This window comes from Camarhynchus parvulus, chromosome 4, assembly GCF_901933205.1.
Source record: "Camarhynchus parvulus chromosome 4, STF_HiC, whole genome shotgun sequence".
NCBI lineage: Eukaryota > Metazoa > Chordata > Aves > Passeriformes > Thraupidae > Camarhynchus > Camarhynchus parvulus.
In genome coordinates this window covers 60,646,555-60,665,537 of record NC_044574.1, presented here as the reverse complement: position 1 = coordinate 60,665,537, position 18,983 = coordinate 60,646,555, and the positions used below count along the sequence as shown (strand labels likewise).

The window sequence follows — 18,983 nt, the reverse complement described above, 5'->3', positions numbered from 1 at the left end:
GCCTCTCCTGAGGTGGCTCTAGGAGCACTGCTGGGTAAAGCTGCACTTCCACTGCTGCCATGGGGCTGGGCTGATGGCAAAAAGAACAGACTCCACGGGATGTCTGTACAGGCAGGGAGTGCAGGCCAAGAGGGGTAACCCCTGTGGCGAGATACGAAGTGTCCGGTGTGCTTAACAGGAAACACAATGCCTTAGATAGATATCCACAAGCTGTGTGGTATTTGAAAAAATTTTAGGGAGGGGTAGGCTGGACAAGAGCAGCCTGTTAGAATTTAAGATGCAAGGAGTTGGGTAGGAATTAGAAGGAATCAACTGCATGGAGAGTTGCAATCCAAATAATCAGGAAAATTGGTGCCCCAAGCCTGGGGGCAAATGAGAGCCAGCACACAGAGCCAGGTCTTACATTCAGGAGTAAGAAATGAAGCACCTGATTTGAAGTACCACCAAAACCATGAATGCAAGTGAACAGGAAAGCGCTCAGAGGTGGAACACCAGATCAGAAGGGACTCACTACAACAAGTCATCAATCAGGAGCCAGGATGCAGATGGCTCTTGTAAAAGTACCACACAGGAAAAGGAACCTTGGTCTTCCAATGCAGGCACACACAAAAAAGCTCTCTTCCTCTGCACATCTTCTGCAGTGGCCTGTAAAAGCAGCTGTTCCAACCTGGCAAGGTACAAGTTGCAAGAAAGGTAACACTCACACAAGTTGCAAGAAAGGTAACAGATCACCCGTTTCCGGGGAGTGTGTGATCCCAGAGGTAAAACGTGCACAGTTCTCATGTAACAAAAGGAAGCTTGGAGTGATTCCACCTTTCTAAAACACAACTTTTCCCAGAGCACACACCAGGGCAGGGCTGTGGGCTGTTTGCACAATCTAGCCCCAGGTTTTTTCATCATTCCAAGTATACCTCAAGTTGTGTAATGAGTCCTGTTACAAATTATAGAAGGAAAATAATGTGAAAGGTAAACATGGCTGAATGGCTACTGGACCACTTAGCTCCAAGCATAAACAATGACAAACCATGTTCAGCACAGAAATCAGAAGCAATGATTAAACTGGAAGCAGTGAATTTGGATGAAAAGTCACTGGTTTATTTCCAGGTAGCACACCATTGCTGTCTTTTATTCACAGTGGTGAATTCTGGTCAGGTCCACAGCTGAACAATTAGATGTGGGATAAATAAGTTGTTTCTTGATCCTGGCCTGCAAGCGAAATTACACCCTGAAGGCAAGGGCATCTCAATTCAACAGGATGCAACAAGTTTTAGACAGGTACCTGTCTGTCTTCATCTAGAAAATGATAGATAAGGAAGTCTTGGGTCTTCAGGATGAGAAAGAGGGGGAAAGGGAGCAGAAAAGAGGAAAGACAATCCTATTGTAGTCTAACAAAACAGTACAAGAGAAGGATGATACCCCTGAGCTGCAAAGGGACCCAGAATTTTACCAAGGTCATACTAAGTTGGGTCATTTGATTTTTTAAAATTAATTTGTAATTCTACTTCAAATACCTGTAAACAAATAAAGGCTGCTTAGAAGCAGAGTTCCACTTGTTTCTTTGGGACAGATTAGTTAAACTCCAAGTATTTCAGTTTACATTGCTTTAAGAGTACAGACACTGCTCTTTCAGTCCCCTTCCTCTAGGCAATTACCATTGTCTTTCTCTTGACATGATAATTATAGAAGAGAAAAAACCCCAGCCATTACTAACATAGGTTACCCAAACCTCCAGTTAATTAGGCAAGGTTGGCCTTAATTCTAACAGCAGTGGAATGATATCATGGGTTTATGAATGCAGGCTCCAGCTGATTTAAAGAAACCCTTCTGTCAAAATTTAAATGACTCATGATTTTTCCATGGCACAGAGAATGTTTTAATTTACATAATTACACCTGTGTAAACTATGCACTGACTGGTTCCCAATCTTGAGTTCACTCCGAAGTCTCCCTAAGGGAAAGGTGTCGCATGTGACGAGAAACAGTTTATGAGTCTGCAGATGTGAAGGGCAAGAACAAAGAGCCAAATCACTTGCCCTTGCTACAGTGACAAATCCTACCCACTGCAACACCCTCAGCAAGCACTGATTATTCAGTGAAATGTGAAACAGCCAGTGCCACAGACACAGACTGCAAAGTCCTCTTCTTGGAAGGTTTGAAATACTGCAATTGGAGCATCAACACTAACCAGTATTACCTGCAGCAACTATTACTATGTCAGCAAGCTGTGTATGGATCTTGAGCTGCTCTTTTGGGGTGTATCTGTGAGTAATGGTCACTGTAGCATCACCTGAAACAGAAGAGAAAAACGATGAATTGTCAGATATAAAATACTATAAAAAGCACAGCATTTACCCTCAGGTCCAAATGACTTACTTTGGTACATTAACAACAGAATAGATGATCAGATTTGTCTTGGGATGTGACTTTTAAATCAGCATAGGTAGAACACTCACAAGACTTCCTGCTCACACATATGAAAAAGCATTTGTTCTTAAAAATTGTCGCAGGATGAATTCATTTATATGCTGTGGACTCAACTCCCTTCCATGGGAAGGGAAAACCTTCCATGGCTTTGTTACGTTCAGTGGAACTCCACAAAGCAAATCCAGCACAGAACCCAGTGTGTTTTACCAAGCCCAGTGTGCAGAGGGTGCCACAAGACTCAGCTGTTTGCCACGCACAAAAGCTTCAATACAAGACCACCAGTAGAAGCACAAGCAGCACACATCCTTCTGCTCCTGCAGAATAAACTCTCCTGGTAAGACATGAAAAACCCTTGTGATGTTTGATGGAGATATTGAGGAGAGACCACAACATGAGCAGTCACAGAGAGGGGGTCCAATGCCTCCTAATTGCATCCAACAGCAGGTGTGGTATTCCCTTGAAGGCTACCCAAGCAAGCAGCAAAGAGAACAGCTCTCCAAGAAGACCACTTCCAACCCTCTCCATAATTATTTTTACTGCAGTGTTCAGGTGTTACAAAGCCTCATCTCTGTCTTCCACTCATCACAGACACCTAGGCCATATTATTTGCAATTAAACTAAAACCTTTTGCGCCTTCTCAGACATGACCATCACATCTGCTTCCTTTGGAATGTGTCTGACTGGTCTAATCTGGGCCTCTCATTAACTCTCTCAGGCATCTCATCTTCAACCTTTCTGTGCCCTAGCTTCACTGCTCTCTCCCCTCATTTTTTATCCCTCTTCTTCAGGCTCTACAGTGTACATCATCTCCCCAAAGACAAGCAGATCAAAACATTTGCAGATGACAAAACCAGAAAACTACAGGCTAAAAAAAAAAGAGGAGTCTTCCAATACCTGCTCTAAGCAAAAGAAGTATGTCTCACCCAAAACCACAATCATGACTCAGCATAAATGTTGAGAAAAATCAATGGATAAAAGCCAAAGTTACAAGATTATCACTGAGGAATAAAATTGGTGCTAGTTTGCCTGTAAGATTTTAGTATGGAATGTGTCTGTTGTCAGCTCCTGAAACCAAGTAACTGCCTTCACTACCAAAAATGGAAGGAGGAAAAAAAAGGGGAAAAAAAAAGCCCCTACCTTGAGAAGAGCAGTCCAGAAGCTTACAGACACCTCAGAAAGGGGAGGTTTTCCATTTATTTGTGATCATGCCCAAACAGAAAATAAACAACTATTTTTACACTGCTACTTCTGCTGAAAGAAGAGGAATATATTTGACAATTAAGATTCCACATCATACTCCCAAGCCATTTCCCTAGCTTACAAAACAGAGATAGTCTCTTGACCTGCCTACACAGAACAATATTTATTTTGGAAAGGGTTCACATAGCTTTTCCATCTGATCAGATATTGCCACCTGCAGGACATGAGTGCATCTATATATGAAACACCACAAATTATCACAATCCCCAACTTATCATTTTTGTTCATAATCTAGAAAGAAAACCAACCAAAATGCACAACAAAAAAAAAAAGAGTAGTACCATGTACACCCACCCCTTGCATCATTTCTCAATTTTAAAAAAATTAATCAAATCAGCCCAGTTGATGAAAAAATTCCTTCTTGACTGATAACCTGAGAAAGTTTTTTCAGCATCTGACTGTAGGTCTTCTATGGTCCCATCCTCCCGAGTTTCAAAAAGGAAAAAAAATCTGAAACCATGGCCTGGCCTCCCTTCCTTTTCACACGCCATCCAGGCCAATCTCTTGCTGCTCAAAGCAGAAATTAAACCCAAGTGCAGAAGATGAAGCAGATCTTCAAGGAGAGCCCCATCTGTGAGTCAGGGAGGAAAACTCCACCAGATCACCCCAAACACAGAATTATTTATCATAATGTACACAGCACATAGACACTTAATGCAGCTCATTATCAGAGGAGTACATGTTCCTTTGTTTTCTCATTGCCAGCTGTTTTATACTGTGTGCCAACACTCAGCAGACTGGAAAACTATGAAACTATCTGAGAAATAAATCCATTTCTTCAGATTAGGCAAAGAACTTCCATGAGTTAACTCTTTCTGTATCCAGGCTCCAGTGTCAGCAAGGGACTATGAAGATTCCTCTATCCCTGCACCGAATATGTGACATACCTAGAACCACTGGCAATGCCAGCAAGCAGGGTTTCAAGCAAAGTCTTCTGACATGTCAGGAACCACAACTTTGGCAGAAGACCATGAAGCACCACAAAAAATCTCATGGACTGAACCCCCAAAACAAGCTGCACTACCAGACAGTCAAACAGGAACTAGAAACCCAGGATACAAGACAACAAAACTGAGCCGTGGATCCAATCCACTCAAAAGCTGGAAGCTGCAAACAGTATTTAGTTACAGCTAGAAACTGCCCATGCAGCTGCTGAGGGTTTTGCAACAAGCTGATGAAAGCATCACAGGTCACCAGGTCTCCTCATTTCCAGGTGGGAAATATGTAAGTAGTTTGTAACATGCCCTTGTGTTCTACCAAGCCTACTTCAAACATCAGATGCTCTGCCAATAACAAATGTCACTCAATATTTGCAGTAAACTGCAAAAATGCTACTAATTTCTGTGGGAATGAGGATGAGACCAGAACTATGCAGCAATGGTAATTACAATCCAGGCACTGAGAGAAGTTCCAAATAGCAACTTTCCCACAGAGGCTGAATGGAAAAACCAACTGTATGATTAGTATAAAGCTTTTAGTGTTTTATTATATTAATAACAGATTTCACTCTGCTCCAATTAAACAGTCCAGGAATTAAATGTCCATGTTTACCTCATTTGTGGATACCACCACAGCAGTTTCTAACATCAAAATGAAGTGGCAAAAGGGCAGCATTCTATCTAAGTTATGTGTTTTAATTTCTACAGCACTACTACAGCAGCACATGTAGGCTTCTGTAATTAGGATTCCTTAAAAATATTTCCACCAAAGCACTCAATTTCCAGGGGGATATAAACTGCACTGCAGAAACATCCCCCAGGCCAACAAGTAATCATGGTACTCATGCTGTAGAGTTCCTTGGTTGGTCATTCAGGTACTTTTATAAGCAACACCTCACTGACCTAGCACAACTCAAGGGTCATGCCACACCTTTTTGTTTATTCATACTTAAATCTGTGTGCGTACATCTATACATACATGTACATGTGTGCTCACTGCTGTACGACCAACGAAATCAATATTGAACAAGCATGAGGATAAGGCATATAAACAGCTACATTGTAAAAACATCACCAGAGCCTCTGCAGTTCTTCAAGGCTACCCTCAAGGATCAGTTGAAATAGCAGCTGTTTCAAATGGAGGAAGAAGTGATGACTTAACACCAGAAAAAGTCAAGTCCAGAAACTGTTCTCCTGAGAATAAGGCAGGAAATGTGTTAGCAAATTTATTTGCTTGGTCTGGTTGAAAGTATTCACAAGTGTGGAAAGCTTGCTCTTAAATCTGAGTGCTCTAGCCAGCTTTATTTTCAGGACTTCACAAATGGAAACATTGGGATAACATTCCTGGACTTACCTCCAGGCCTTTCGTGCTCTCCATCTGTATGTAAAAGCATTGAAATAGGCATTCCAACATTTTTGGATCTTCCGGCTACAAGAACATTTTTTCCAAATGTTTGTATTCCTTGCAGGAAAAAAAAAAGTAAAACCTTATATTCCAGTATTTTGATATATCTAAACTCTTCTTCTCAATCCCCACGACAGAATTAGTTATGGTCGTGGACTGCTGACATCAACACAACTTGAAAATCCACAAGGCTGAATTTGAGGGATGAATCCACAAAACAACTTTCAGCTTTCACCTCGGAGAAAGAAAACTGACAGCTCATTCAGGGTACCTGAATCACCCTTAGCAAGGACTTAATTTCCTCGCTCCAGCCACAACAGGAAGTACTTATGTCTACCAGTAAGAACAAGTACATTGTAAATAAAAAATTACAAGTATTGAAAACATATGCATTTTTCCCCTTCCAGTACTGAATTAAGTGCTCCAATTTTTTGTTCTTGTTTTCCCCCCTTCTCTACAAGAACTTACACATCCCATCCTTTTATTTGACAAATAGAACAACAACAGCACAGAAAATTTCCTGCAAAACTATGAAATACAGAAAGTTACTGAAGTGTTCCACCAAATACTACTGTCTACACTTAAATAATAGCTGTGCTAATGGGCACGAGTGGCCATCTAGCTGGCAGCTCCTTATTCAGATTAATACTCTGTTTGTTCTTCAATCAGCCCAACGCACTTAGAGAACCTTGACCTTTTATCTCACACCTGAGCTGATCCCTTGTTCACCTCCCAGCATAAGAAGAGTTCCAGGAGAGGAGAGTCCCTTACCTGTCCGTTTTATGATCTCCCAGACAGCAGCAGCGGTGGCAGGGATTATGGAAGGCTGATCCAGACACAGCCGCCCAATGTTCATGATATGGAACCCATCCACATCCTTCTCAGGGGCAATGGCATTGCAGACTGTCCGTTCATCTATGTGATCTAGGAGACACACAGCCCTCAGCTACAGCTCCTTCCCTTGTCAGGTGCCATCACTGCATCATCACACAGCCCAGACCTGGCCAGGGTAATCAATTACTTGCTCTTGATTGAGCCAGCTACATTGCCCCTAAAGGCAGTTTTACCTTTTCAAACAAACAGTTTACTAAAGATTAGGTTAAGCCATTTGTCACAGTGTTGATACAACAGACTCTGTCAAAATATGAGAGTCCAGTATGCAGCTGAGAATGAGGACAGTAACTACTAGAAGAAATATTTAAGGAAGTCATTTCTGCAATGTAGAATTCTTAAACATGAAATGACTCAAAAAGCCCAACAAACCACAGGAGAACAGTTATATGCACTTTTCTGGTTTCTAAGCCCAGAGAGGACACATGAGCTAATTTTTAAACAAATTAATGGAAATCTCAAGCTGAAGTAACTTTGAAGGTCTAGCTTTCCTTCTCCAACAACACTTTTTTTTAGTCAACTGTTCATCAGTAGGACCAAAACATAGTGTACTTCATTAAAAAACCAAGAAGACACCAAACTGTTTGATATTGGTGATCTCAAAACACTGGATATGGCTTAAATGGCATTGCCTGCACATAATTTTGTATTCATATGTACTCATACCAAATATTTTTCATATGCACTGATGATACAGGACAGCTCTGTAACTGCTTAAAGCTTACACAGCATAAACATTAGTACTGATTATGAAAAATGTGTTTGCCAGACCTCTCCCTGCAGAGTTACAAACCCAAGCATAAACTTGGAATACATAACACCACAGAGGAACAGCTCCACAAAACATCCCATACTAACCCAAAAAGCAAACTCTGCTTAATGACTGACCCACGGCCTGCTGAGAGCCCCAAAATGGCACTGACTGACCCAGGGCCTGCAGTAACCCAGTCCTGTTGAAAGGTTTTGTTTGGGAGAAAGCCAAGCTGACCCCCAGAGTGGGTAAATGGGGCAAGAGCCACTTACCCTCCGAGTTAATGACCTGTTTGTTACTGAACCTCCTGGGAATTTTGTTGTTCCTCCCCAGCACCAGTAAGAGTGAACCAAAGTACTTTCCCCTAAACCTGACAAGTAGGTTGGGGGTTTATCATTTCCATCTTAGAGCAATTGCTTTTTGCACCCCCTACGTGACTCACAACCTGAACAGAATCCTGCAACTGTGTGGCAAAATGTCCCAGTGTTCAAGTCAGAGAGTACTACAGGAGGTTTAAAAAAACCAAATAAAGGAAAATAAGCATCAACAAGGAAATTCAGATGTTGCCAGTAAAATATTTTAGAGACATAAACAGGATGCTCTAATTTAGTAGGTTTTTCATTAAAAGGAGCTAGATAATTAAAAGATAAGCATGCTGTAGAACTTAAACCATGCTAATCTCCTGTTAAAAGATTTCCAATTAGAAAACCCCAGAGTTAAACCAGGCTGCTAAGATTTACAGTTTAATTCTCCACTTTATGATGAGAGCAAGTTTGCTTTTGAATTCCAATGAGAAAAGACTGCAGAAATTAAGACATTACATACATTGATGAAAGAGTCTCTCAGAACTGAAACTTGCCTCACAGAGACTGAAAGCAACCATAACCCTGTTTTTTATGTCAACTTGGGAATTAAAAAAGAAAACAAAACCAAGGAAGAAATTTGGAGTAACCTATTAAATGGCTTTTGCAAAAGAGAACTTGTTACCCTTAGGCAAGTCAGTTGCTCTTCCAACACAAACTTGGCAGCCATGCTTTTCCTTGTGCCTAGGATGAGCAGAACACTGCTCTGAAAAACACCTCCTCCACACTGTCTTTAGCTTCCCAAAACCAGACAGATAATGGACACAATTATGTCAAAGGAAAAAAAAAAAATTATGCTTTACATGGATATTTTCAACATTCAAAATTGATTTGCAGAATTCCAGAACAGGGTTTACAGTACTGGGAGGAAATGCTGCTGCACAACTGGGGACAAGTGAGCTGTGAGCCAGAGAAGAAGCTCCCACATGCCTTCTTAATTTCCAGAGGAACAAAATAATGTCTTAATTATCTTACTGTCAGTCTCATAAAACATAAGCTGATACCCATACAAATTTCCTTGCTGTCATTACAAGCCACTCCCCTGGCCAAGTTACTCCCTGCACTCCTCCTCTCCCTTTTTGGCTGAACTTGCAGGACTACACTGGGCATCACTGGCCAAGCATTTGCCCACAGAGAAACTCCTATTTACACAAAAACTGCATCTGGTGCTAGCACATGGAAAATAAAGACTGGTTTTCAAAAGGGAAGAGTATTGGAAATAATAACATAGCACAAAAGGCATTTGAAAAAATACTGCATGGATTTTCATCTTCTGTCCCAAATATATTAACATTTTGTGGCCCTCTCCCAGGCAACTCAAATCAATAAAAAGGGAAAATTTCTAGAAAACTATCACAAGAAATGCACTCAAAAGGTGCACAAAAAAGAATTTCTCCTGAGACAAAGATTACCATCCTCAAAGTAAAGTTGCTCCAGCTTACAATAGTGCAACAGAACAAAGCTATTTCCGATTCCCTTTTTAACCCAAAATTGATCAAAAGCCACACCTTATGTAATTTACTGCAAAAAAGCCCCAAACCCCACACCACAACCTCAGTTCTGCAATAAGCAGCCTCCACTGACAGAGTTTTCAGAACTTCTGGGCTTTGTCTCCTTCCATTACAAGGCAAATAAAATTTGGAAAACAAGCTAACTTAGCTTTTAACCCTTTAGTTTATTAAGTTCCTTCGAGGAAAAATCCACTTAACTGAGTTATATTGTTATGGAATAACAATATAACTCACGGAAAGAGCTTACTGAATATTTCCAGTTCATGACAAATTGCACATTTTACTTTACTATACAGACACTGCAATATTGACAAAGTTCTGCTATGGATTAAATTGTTTTAAAGCTTTTCCTACCACAAGCAACAGCTATGCCTGTCTGATAGGTTGGAGGGAGGAATCTCCAAACAATTTTAGGACTAATCCTTACTTAAGGACTTGAGCATTTCAGCAGAGAAGCATCAAACAGTTCAACTGACACAGCTAGAATTATCATCATGCTTTTTTTCTTTCCTCACATTGACCAGATTTAAATTCACTACATTTTGAGACTAAAAGAAGATCTGAACTGTGCACTGATGAAAGCAGACTTTAGTGACCTGATATTCTCCTCATAAATGCATTTCTATGAGTGGTACCTAACCATTCCCCTGAGTACCCTCACCAGCAAGACACATGACACCTCCCATTTTTAGAGAACACTGGGAGTCCAGTGTACAAGCCTGCTTCCTTTGCTACAGGCTTCAGACAGGATGATTCCCATCCCCAAGCTGCTGATGATTCATCTTCTGCAGTTCTCATGGCTGCAATTAAGGTTTGTTAATTATATCACCTGCTGCTGCAAATCTCTGTCATTGGGAGAGATGCTCCTCCAAAGGAAACTGTCCACATTCCATCAGCTCCTACCTTGAAGGCCAGGACGTGGTTCCTGACTTGTGTTTTACTCCCACCTTGTGGCAAATTTATTTCACTACATGGCCCATTCTGGGCAGCTTTCATGTACCACCAAGTGCAAACCTTCCTCGCCATGAGCACTGCTGTTTATTACAAATACAACCAAAGCAATTTTTCCTTCATAACACTCAGTTTGGCTGTTTTATAGATTAAAAAGATTTTCAGTTTAGTTCTTTATTTCTTTGCAAGTTTTATCACTGCAAAAATACCACTTGGCCAGCTACTCCCCAGTGATATTTCAGTGAGATTTTATTATAAATTAAGAGAAGGTAAATAAAAACCTTAAAAAATTTAGTCAAGGCTTTTAGGACCTTTGCACAATGTTCACCTGGAACATTAGGGCCAACAATGAAAACAAATGTTGAATGTTTAAGGCAAAACCTGGAATCACTATGAGAAAGGCCAGAGCATCATCTGCTACATATCACAATGTTGCATGATACAGAGGATGAAAGCATAAAATTCAAGGCAAACCAGTGCAAGTCTCAAAAATATAAAGATTAAACTGGATAAATTATGTGAAATGCCTTGAAACACCACTGTGACAGATCATTAAAAAAGGCAAGTCTTACATACGAAATTATTTTCTTTAAAATGAACTGCATATTCAACAAAAACCACCTCACCTAACCCTTCCTTATGCAGGTCCTTTTCAAGAGTTTCTTATGGCCCTAACGGACACTTACAACCCAAAACTATTCAACTCTTTCCTCTATATGGACCGTGTAATATGAGGAGCGGGACAAAGATGTCACACACCTGGGAGAGGTAGCTGAACTAATAAACCACTAACTCTGGAATCCTTGTTGAGTTTCGCTGTCATATCCAAGAGCTCTTCCTGTGAAATGTCTTTAGGCCTCAGTATGATCTCACTAGAAATGCCTGATAAAAACAAAAGACAGAGGACATGTCAGAATAAGGATACAAAGTGATCAGCTTAGTCATTTAGTCCAAAAATTAGTCTGATTCTTAAGAACTGTTTCCAAACACAAAATGAAACCTACAGCACCCACTCAAATCACATTAAAACTACTTTCTCCATACATCCATGCAATTCCTGAGGTCCGTCAGAGAACATGTGGAAGAAATCAGTGCAAAATTAAATTAAGACACTAAGGGGATTCCTCCTGCTTTATTTTTTTCTCTTTAAAGCTCACTAAATGGACACTTATATGACATACCCACAGCTGCAGCTGCCTTTATCTTGTTCCTGACATAGATGTGACTGGCTGGATTGTCTCCTACCAATATGACAGTGAGGTGAGGCCTCTGGTTCCCAGCAGATATCCACGATTCCACATCCCTTCGAACTTCTTTCAAAACCTGGTGTGCAAGCCTCGTCCCTGAGATAACAGTTGCTTCATCACTGTAAAGATAAAAAGGTACACAGTATTTAGGGCTAAAACTGCACCAGGAAGAAGGCACCTTCAAGTGTATACTCTACCATTTTCAACACTTCCAAATGTTTTGATTCATGTAGTGGTACTTCAAATATTACTTCAAAAACACTAAAACACTACAAACCTACACGGGAAAAGAAGTGCTTCCCCCCTTGTCACAGCTGAGATGGCCACAATACACAAAGAATCACCATACAATTTCAGGCTTTAAGCATTCACACATACAGAGTAACACCATACCTCTTCAGATGACTCCACGCACTTACCCACACAGAGTACCAGCACACCACTCCAGAAGGCTACAAGCCTCTGTTCTTTCTTGTTCAACCTTTTATACCCTCACATTCATGCACTGCACCCGTGTGCCCTCTGTTCCCTGTGGTGATTGGTCAGTGCCCCTGGGCACTCCATGGCTGTTACCTTCAACAAGGTTCACCTGCTGCTCACAGCTGGAGCCCATTGGGGATGAGGCTCAGCAGCAGCCCCACTCCCAATTCCACAAACTGTGTGTCCACATCCACTCTCTTACCTGAAGAGCGTGGATGTGCCATCAGTGCACTTGGAAGAGAAGCTCACCAGCTGCAACTCATTTCCCAACACACACAGCCAGCCACATAAATGTACATGAACCCATGCATTTTGGAATAAAATATGAGGATGGTCTTACTCCCTTAAGTTTTACTGGTTTAAGGAAGGTTACCCATTTCCCTCCTCAAATTTCCCTAAAATTGATTTGACGTAGCATTATTTACACTATTTTTTGTCCAAGCCTCAAAGATATAGTTCTCATATTTCATAGCTGATGGGAAGGGAGTCAGTACATAGCACTTCTCACATCTGTAAAATATAAAAATAGCAAATACTGATATATGTTGATGCTTCTTAGGTTTAGAACCTAGGTAAGTCCTTTGATGGATATATCACACAAGAACTGCATGAACAAATAAATCACTGCCTGTACAGAAAGCTTATACTGCAGCAGGCTATTCAAGACATTGAAACTAAGTCATGAATAATTATTATTGTAAATTTTACACAATTAAACATTGAGCAGGTATTGGTCAATGACAGGTTTAATGATAGATTTGTGACAGATTTCATGACCAAGTTAAATGACAGACTTAATATGCGTCACTGCACCATCCTGTCCCACTGTTATCCCACCTACCCAGGGATGCTCTTACGCTGAACCCACCACGGATTTACCACAGAAAATTCTTCTTGTTTATGAACCCAGTGACTTGCAGGCCATGATTCAAACTAAGATCTGCACTGCTATTTTAGATCAATTTGTACTCTAAAAGCCCAAGATCACATCCAGCATCACAACAGGACATGTCCCACACCCCATAAAAACCTCTGGAAAATTATTAGTGCAGGGACATCTACATTTTGCAAAACTGGAAAAAACAGTTACTAGCAATGTAGCCAGAAGTAGGATATGCACTGGTCCAGAAATACAGCTCTTTCTCCCAAAACTGACAGAATCAATACTCAATACACAGAACATCCAGGGGGTCAGATGCTTATTTCAATGGCTGTTCAGGTCACTGATCTTTTCATTCTTGAAATCACAAAGGCAGTGCTCTCAGCATTGGCACTTGTGATGCGCTGAACCTCTCTAGTCAGCTTTCAGGCAGGTCTTAACACAATTACATGTAAATGAAAAGGTTCATAAGCAGGAGCTCAAACAGACCCTCCCATGCACACCCAGACAAGAGCTCAGAGCTGCAGTGCTGCAAAACCAACACCAGAATCCCTTTGCAGACAGCACAATAAATTAAACACAAGGGATGATTATTGTCAGGACACTGATCCCCAGTGCACCAAAGCATGCCCTGTTTGCCACCAAACGACGAATATACACGGTAATTCTGTATAAATCCCCTGACAGGCTCTTTAAGGTATCAGGAGCAAGCAAACTCGCAGATTCCCCTCAGGGAGGGGGCAGAAAGGTCACATTGCGAGGGGTTCCTTCAATTTCAAGGACACCGCTTAAATCCCCAACGGATCACCAAGGCCAGGGCCACGGCCTGGTCGCCCCCCCGCTCTCCCGCTGCTTCTTCCCCGTTTCCCCGGGAAGAACCGCGGAACTCAGCAGGGATCGGAGGGTACCCGTCCCGAAGGGCGATCGCGGGGGGCCCGAGCCCGCTGATCCCTCAGGCGTTTCCCGCCCTTTGCACCCGCCGCGCCATGAGGGGTACGAGGATGAGGAGGATGAGAAGAAGGGAGGAGAATGACGAGGAAAAAAATCCGATCGGCGCAAGGTACCTGGCGGCACTGCGGGGGAAGCTGCTGGCGCTGCGACCGAGGGTTCGCCACCGCCTCAGGGGCGCCCAGCCCGGGCGCAGCAGCGCGGCAGAGGAGGAGGAGGCGGAGGAGAGGGACAAGGCTGTCGTGGCCGCCGCCATTTCTGTCGGTCCCCACTGACGGACGCGGCGCCGCAACCAAGAGACGCCAGGCGGGGCCACCGCCGGCACCGGGATCGCGGCCAGAGCGGGCGGAGCTCAGGGACGGGGGGAGCTGAGGGAGGGCAGATGCTGAGGAATCTGCGTGACAGGGATTTGGAGCCTCAGGGTACAGCAGGAGCCGCGCAAACGGTGCCCCAAACACGGCCTTGGCTGCAGTCTTTGGCTCCCGTGAGCTGCTGTTCCCGTCGCAATCTGGGGCGGGCAGACATAGAGCTCCACGGACAAGGATCGCTGCCCCTCATAGTTATTCCCCGCACCCCCGTGTTTTCTGAGGGGAAAACTCAGGGAATCGCTTGCAGCTTGCATATTGTTGACTTCTGTCACGTTCAATGGCAGATTTTATAGTAAAAAATCGCCTGTGCAGAGCGGAAGGAGTAAACAAACCAAAATCTGAAATAGCATATAAAAAGCATGCCAAAATAACAGCACTCTCACCAGACTACTGACAGGGAGAAAATTCCTTTATAAAGCTGGGAAAAGCTTTGGAAAGATGTGTCAACTTAGTGAGGCTTCATGTTCTGCTATGGTCCTGGCAAGGATTCTGACGAGTTAAATGTTTCCAAAAGCAATGTGGTTCAGGTGCTTCCACAGACAATGTGCATGCTGGGTTTTAATAGCTTGCCCTTTCTAAAATATTATTCTTATCTAATTATACCCTGAATAAAAACACGCCATTGTCCGCCCGTCCCTCAGCACCTCCCGTCCACCGCTCACCCAGTTCTGCTGCTTGTCCCTTCGTCCCATGGCTGCGACGTCCCTTCCACCTGTGGGGTCCGGCCGACATGGCTGCGGCCACCTCAGGGCTCTTCTCCTCCTGCTCCGCGCCGCTGCTCCCGGCCTGGGCGCCGCTGAGGCGCTGGCAAACCTTCCTTCACCTTCCTCCCGGCGCCCCGGGCCGGCTGCAGCGCCAGCAGCGCCCCTCGCAGCGCCGCCAGGTACGCGGCGCCCACCGGGGGAGTTTCCTCCTCGCTCCTTCCTCCTCACCCTCCTCGTCCCCTCACGCTGAGGCGGGAAGCGCGCGGCGGGCAAAAAGGGCGGGAAACGCCTGAGGGGACGGCGAGGAGCATTTGATCAGTGTTTGGTGAGGGACAGAACGTGGCACAAAGGTTCTGGTTTTGCTTTCAGAAGACACAAAAGTTCAGCCAGGGAAAGGTAGAGACTTTCAAATTTCAGACACAAGCTTTGTGCTGTTAAAAAAACTCCCAAAACCAAAAACCAAAAAACCAATCAGATCCAAAGAGTCGGAAACTCTGCAGCTGTGGGATATTAATGCTACAGTGTGTCTAATTCCCCACGAAGAGTATGGTAACATTGCGAAAGTATAGAAGGGAATACCAACTAATACGTGCATAACTCTTTGGAGTTTATGCAATTTTCAAGAGGCTTTGGGAAAATACACACACTTTCAATAAGGAAAATGCCACAGTCTTAGAGAGGCTTATATCACATCAGCAATGCAACACGTTTGCTGAACTTATAATATGAAAAGCACATTGAAAATTGTGACCTGACATAAAATTTCTGGGACTTTTTTTAGTTACGTGACTAACGTAGAGAGAAGTTAGTTTCTGGGATTGTCTATAAATGAGTATTATCCCAAATCTTTAAATCATCTGGTGAGTTCATCTATCAGAACCAAAGTCAGCTGAAGAATGGTGTGGCAAGTGACAAGAGGACAGACATAACAGGTATGAGGATTGCTGGAAATTTCGGTGTAGGTTTGATTTGTTTTAAATTCATAAAGACATCTTTTGTTGACTTCAGTAGCAGCGCTAATTTCATCTGCATACCCAAGTAAAAGCAACATAAAGTGCTGGATTTCTTTTGATGATTTGTTATCAGAGAAAAAGAACTTAAATGTGTGATTTTCTTCCCCCCTTTAATAAAATAAGCTTTAAGGTAAGATCCTAAGGAAGATCCCCTTACCACACAGAATTTGTAATGTGTGGTTAGACTACACGCTAGAATTCTTGGCAACATCTGTAATTCTTAATCATTCTTATAGAATAACCCAAAAGACAAGTTAAACCAAATTAGGATATGTCAATCCAGCTTAAGAGAAGCTGAAAATCCCTGTTCTCTTGCCTAATGATGAAAACCAGTGAAAAAGCCAAAATAGAACATACCTCTGGAAATATCTGACAGAATGTGGTGACTGTCACTATATAGAAAGAATTGTTACTACTTCTACTTATTATTGTCTATCACTTATTTTGCAATATGGAAACTACTATTTCAGATAAATCTGATTGTTTCTGCTTGAAAACATGCATGAAAAATGGATCTAAATGATCCAGTAATATTTGTGAATGGTCTTATAAATGTTTATCACTGTTTTAACTGTTATTACTTTCTAAAATCATTGCTCTTCTTATGCTATTTTCACTGTTATTACTTTGTAAAAGCAGTACCAGAACCTTTGTGCCACGTTCGGTCCCTCACCAAACACTGATCAAATGCTCCTCGCCGTCCCCTCAGGCGTTTCCCGCCCTTTTTGCCCGCCGCGCGCTTCCCGCCTCGGCGTGAGGGGGGTGAGGAGGGTGAGGAGGGTGAGGAGGAAGGAGCGAGGAGGAAACTCCCCCGGTGGGCGCCGCGTACCTGGCGGCGCTGCGAGGGGCGCTGCTGGCGCTGCAGCCGGCCCGGGGCGCCGGGAGGAAGGTGAAGGAAGGTTTGCCAGCGCCTCAGCGGCGCCCAGGCCGGGAGCAGCGGCGCGGAGCAGGAGGAGAAGAGCCCTGAGGTGGCCGCAGCCATGTCGGCCGGACCCCACAGGTGGAAGGGACGTCGCTTGGGGACAGGCAGAGAGATCCATGTGGCAGCTGAGGGACGGGAGGCGCGGGGGGACGGGCGGTGCTGAGGGGTGGGCGGAGCTGAGGGCGGGAGAAACTCATCCTTAAGGTAAATCTCCGCAGTTCGTAGGGGAGCTTTGAGAGAACCTGTCTGCTATTTCTTTTTCGCGCCAAGCCGTTTCTGCAGAGGGCAGAAGAACCTGCTTTTTATTTCTATGGAAACCCCTTTAAGTGTAGCGCCTTCATTTGAAATGTGTTCAGCCACTTTAATCAAATAGTAGTGGTGAAAATCCCCAAGCTCTATAATAATTGTTGCTGTCTTGGAGGGTGATAGCTTCTGAGTGTACTCTTTTTGTATGGAAGAGGATAGTGAGCTCAGGTCCATGAAACAAGATGTTTGGCTGTGTTTTTGCAGAAGCATTCCTCCATTTTTGATGTTAAATGGAATATATTTTTCAAGGACTTTTCCTGCCTTCCTAGAGAGGTCTTTACAAACGACTGACATGTTATTCAGATGGTGACAATCATAATTTTTGATTGTCATAATTTTACCCTTGCAGAGTAGGCATGTTTACTTCCTCCAAGAAAGCATTTTGTTCCATGGTCTGCAGCTATTGAGAACTAAGCAATTTCCCAGTCATTCCTTCAAATATTTTATAAGTGTTTTCATTTCATCAAGCTCATTACCAGTTAGCACAAAATATGCTATTTACTCCAAGCTGGAACTTTACATGGAAACTAAACTCTCTTTTCAATTCCAGGGGGAAAAAACAAACAAACAACCAAAAAACCCAAACCAACCAAGCAAAACAAAACAAAAACCCAAACAATTTGAAGTGTTAAATGTAGTTTTAAGCTACAATGATAGGCTTACTGTGACTTTGTACATTTGACTTATCTACAGGCACTTATGTGAATCCCTTAGGGTGCTGTGAAGATTAACTTTATTCATGCTTAATACCTTGACAATTTCAAAGAATGGATGATAACAATTCCTGGGCCCCATGAAGACTTTAAAAACCTGGGAGGCTTTTGATGTGTCCTGTTTTACTAGCATTTTTCTTGGGCAATGTACTTTCCTGCTGAAACCAGGGTGGGAGGCAAAAGTCCGGAGTTGCACAAGATATTTCCATCGCTGTTTTAGTCGATTAACTTGCATGTGAAGAAAAAACATATGGCATAGAGCAGAAGGGAAGAACTGTAGAAGTTTTTACTGAGCCATGGTTTTCAAAAAGAGCATATTAAATAGGCATCTGTTGCTGCTGATAAATTATCCTTTTCAGTTTTTGAAAGAATCTGGTTATTGTTAGTGTTTTAGTCACGGTCTTTGGTGTGTACTAGGCAGGGAAAGTGAAAAATCTGCCCTGGGATTTTGCAAATATCTGCTGCTCTGGTAAAGTGAAGTTGCATGTATCTCTGTCTGGGCTGTTCCTGAGACAGACATAGTGTAACAGGGCAATGTGGTCATTTCAGACAGACACCATTCCCGGGGGAAAGCCATTATGTGTGCAGACACACTGGAGTTTGTTGAGAGGTGGCCAGGCAGGCAGGACTTTCTCAAGGTTCTGAAGAGGGAGCAACAGTCTCAGGTCACCTTTAAATGGCAGGGGGAAAAAAAATCACAATTTTTTTTACAAGGAAAAAAATGTACAAGGAAATTCACAAGGAAACGGAAGAACATTTCATGCTCTCTACTCATGGGTGTGTAAAGGAGACAGATTTCCATATTACCTTCATTTGTCTGTCCCATGTTCTGGGGATGAGCCAGCTTTCCTCAGGTGTCACAGGAGAACACTCATGACTCCCCTATGTCAGCAAGGCCAGGATGTGGGTG

At 42.9% G+C, this 18,983-nt stretch overlaps 1 protein-coding gene across 5 annotated transcripts in view; it reads right to left on the bottom strand.

Moving 5' to 3' along the window:
- LOC115903184 (probable bifunctional methylenetetrahydrofolate dehydrogenase/cyclohydrolase 2) overlaps positions 1–14,352 on the bottom strand; it is a 35,926-nt gene extending 21,574 nt beyond the window's left edge. For 2 of the 5 annotated variants that reach the window (XM_030947461.1, XM_030947457.1), the window contains exons 1-6: positions 14,164–14,352; positions 11,674–11,858; positions 11,252–11,374; positions 6,798–6,950; positions 5,976–6,083; positions 2,194–2,286 (exon numbers count right to left, since the gene is read on the bottom strand). In XM_030947461.1, the coding sequence (XP_030803321.1) occupies positions 2,194–2,286; positions 5,976–6,083; positions 6,798–6,950; positions 11,252–11,374; positions 11,674–11,858; positions 14,164–14,303 (802 nt within the window). In that variant the 5' untranslated portion in view covers positions 14,304–14,352. Of the gene's footprint in view, positions 1–116; positions 1,207–1,232; positions 1,294–2,184; positions 2,287–5,975; positions 6,084–6,797; positions 6,951–11,251; positions 11,375–11,673; positions 11,859–14,163 lie in introns of those variants that run through there. The other 3 variants (XM_030947458.1, XM_030947459.1, XM_030947456.1) reach the window with 3 other exon arrangements.
- Positions 14,353–18,983: the final 4,631 nt, after the last annotated feature.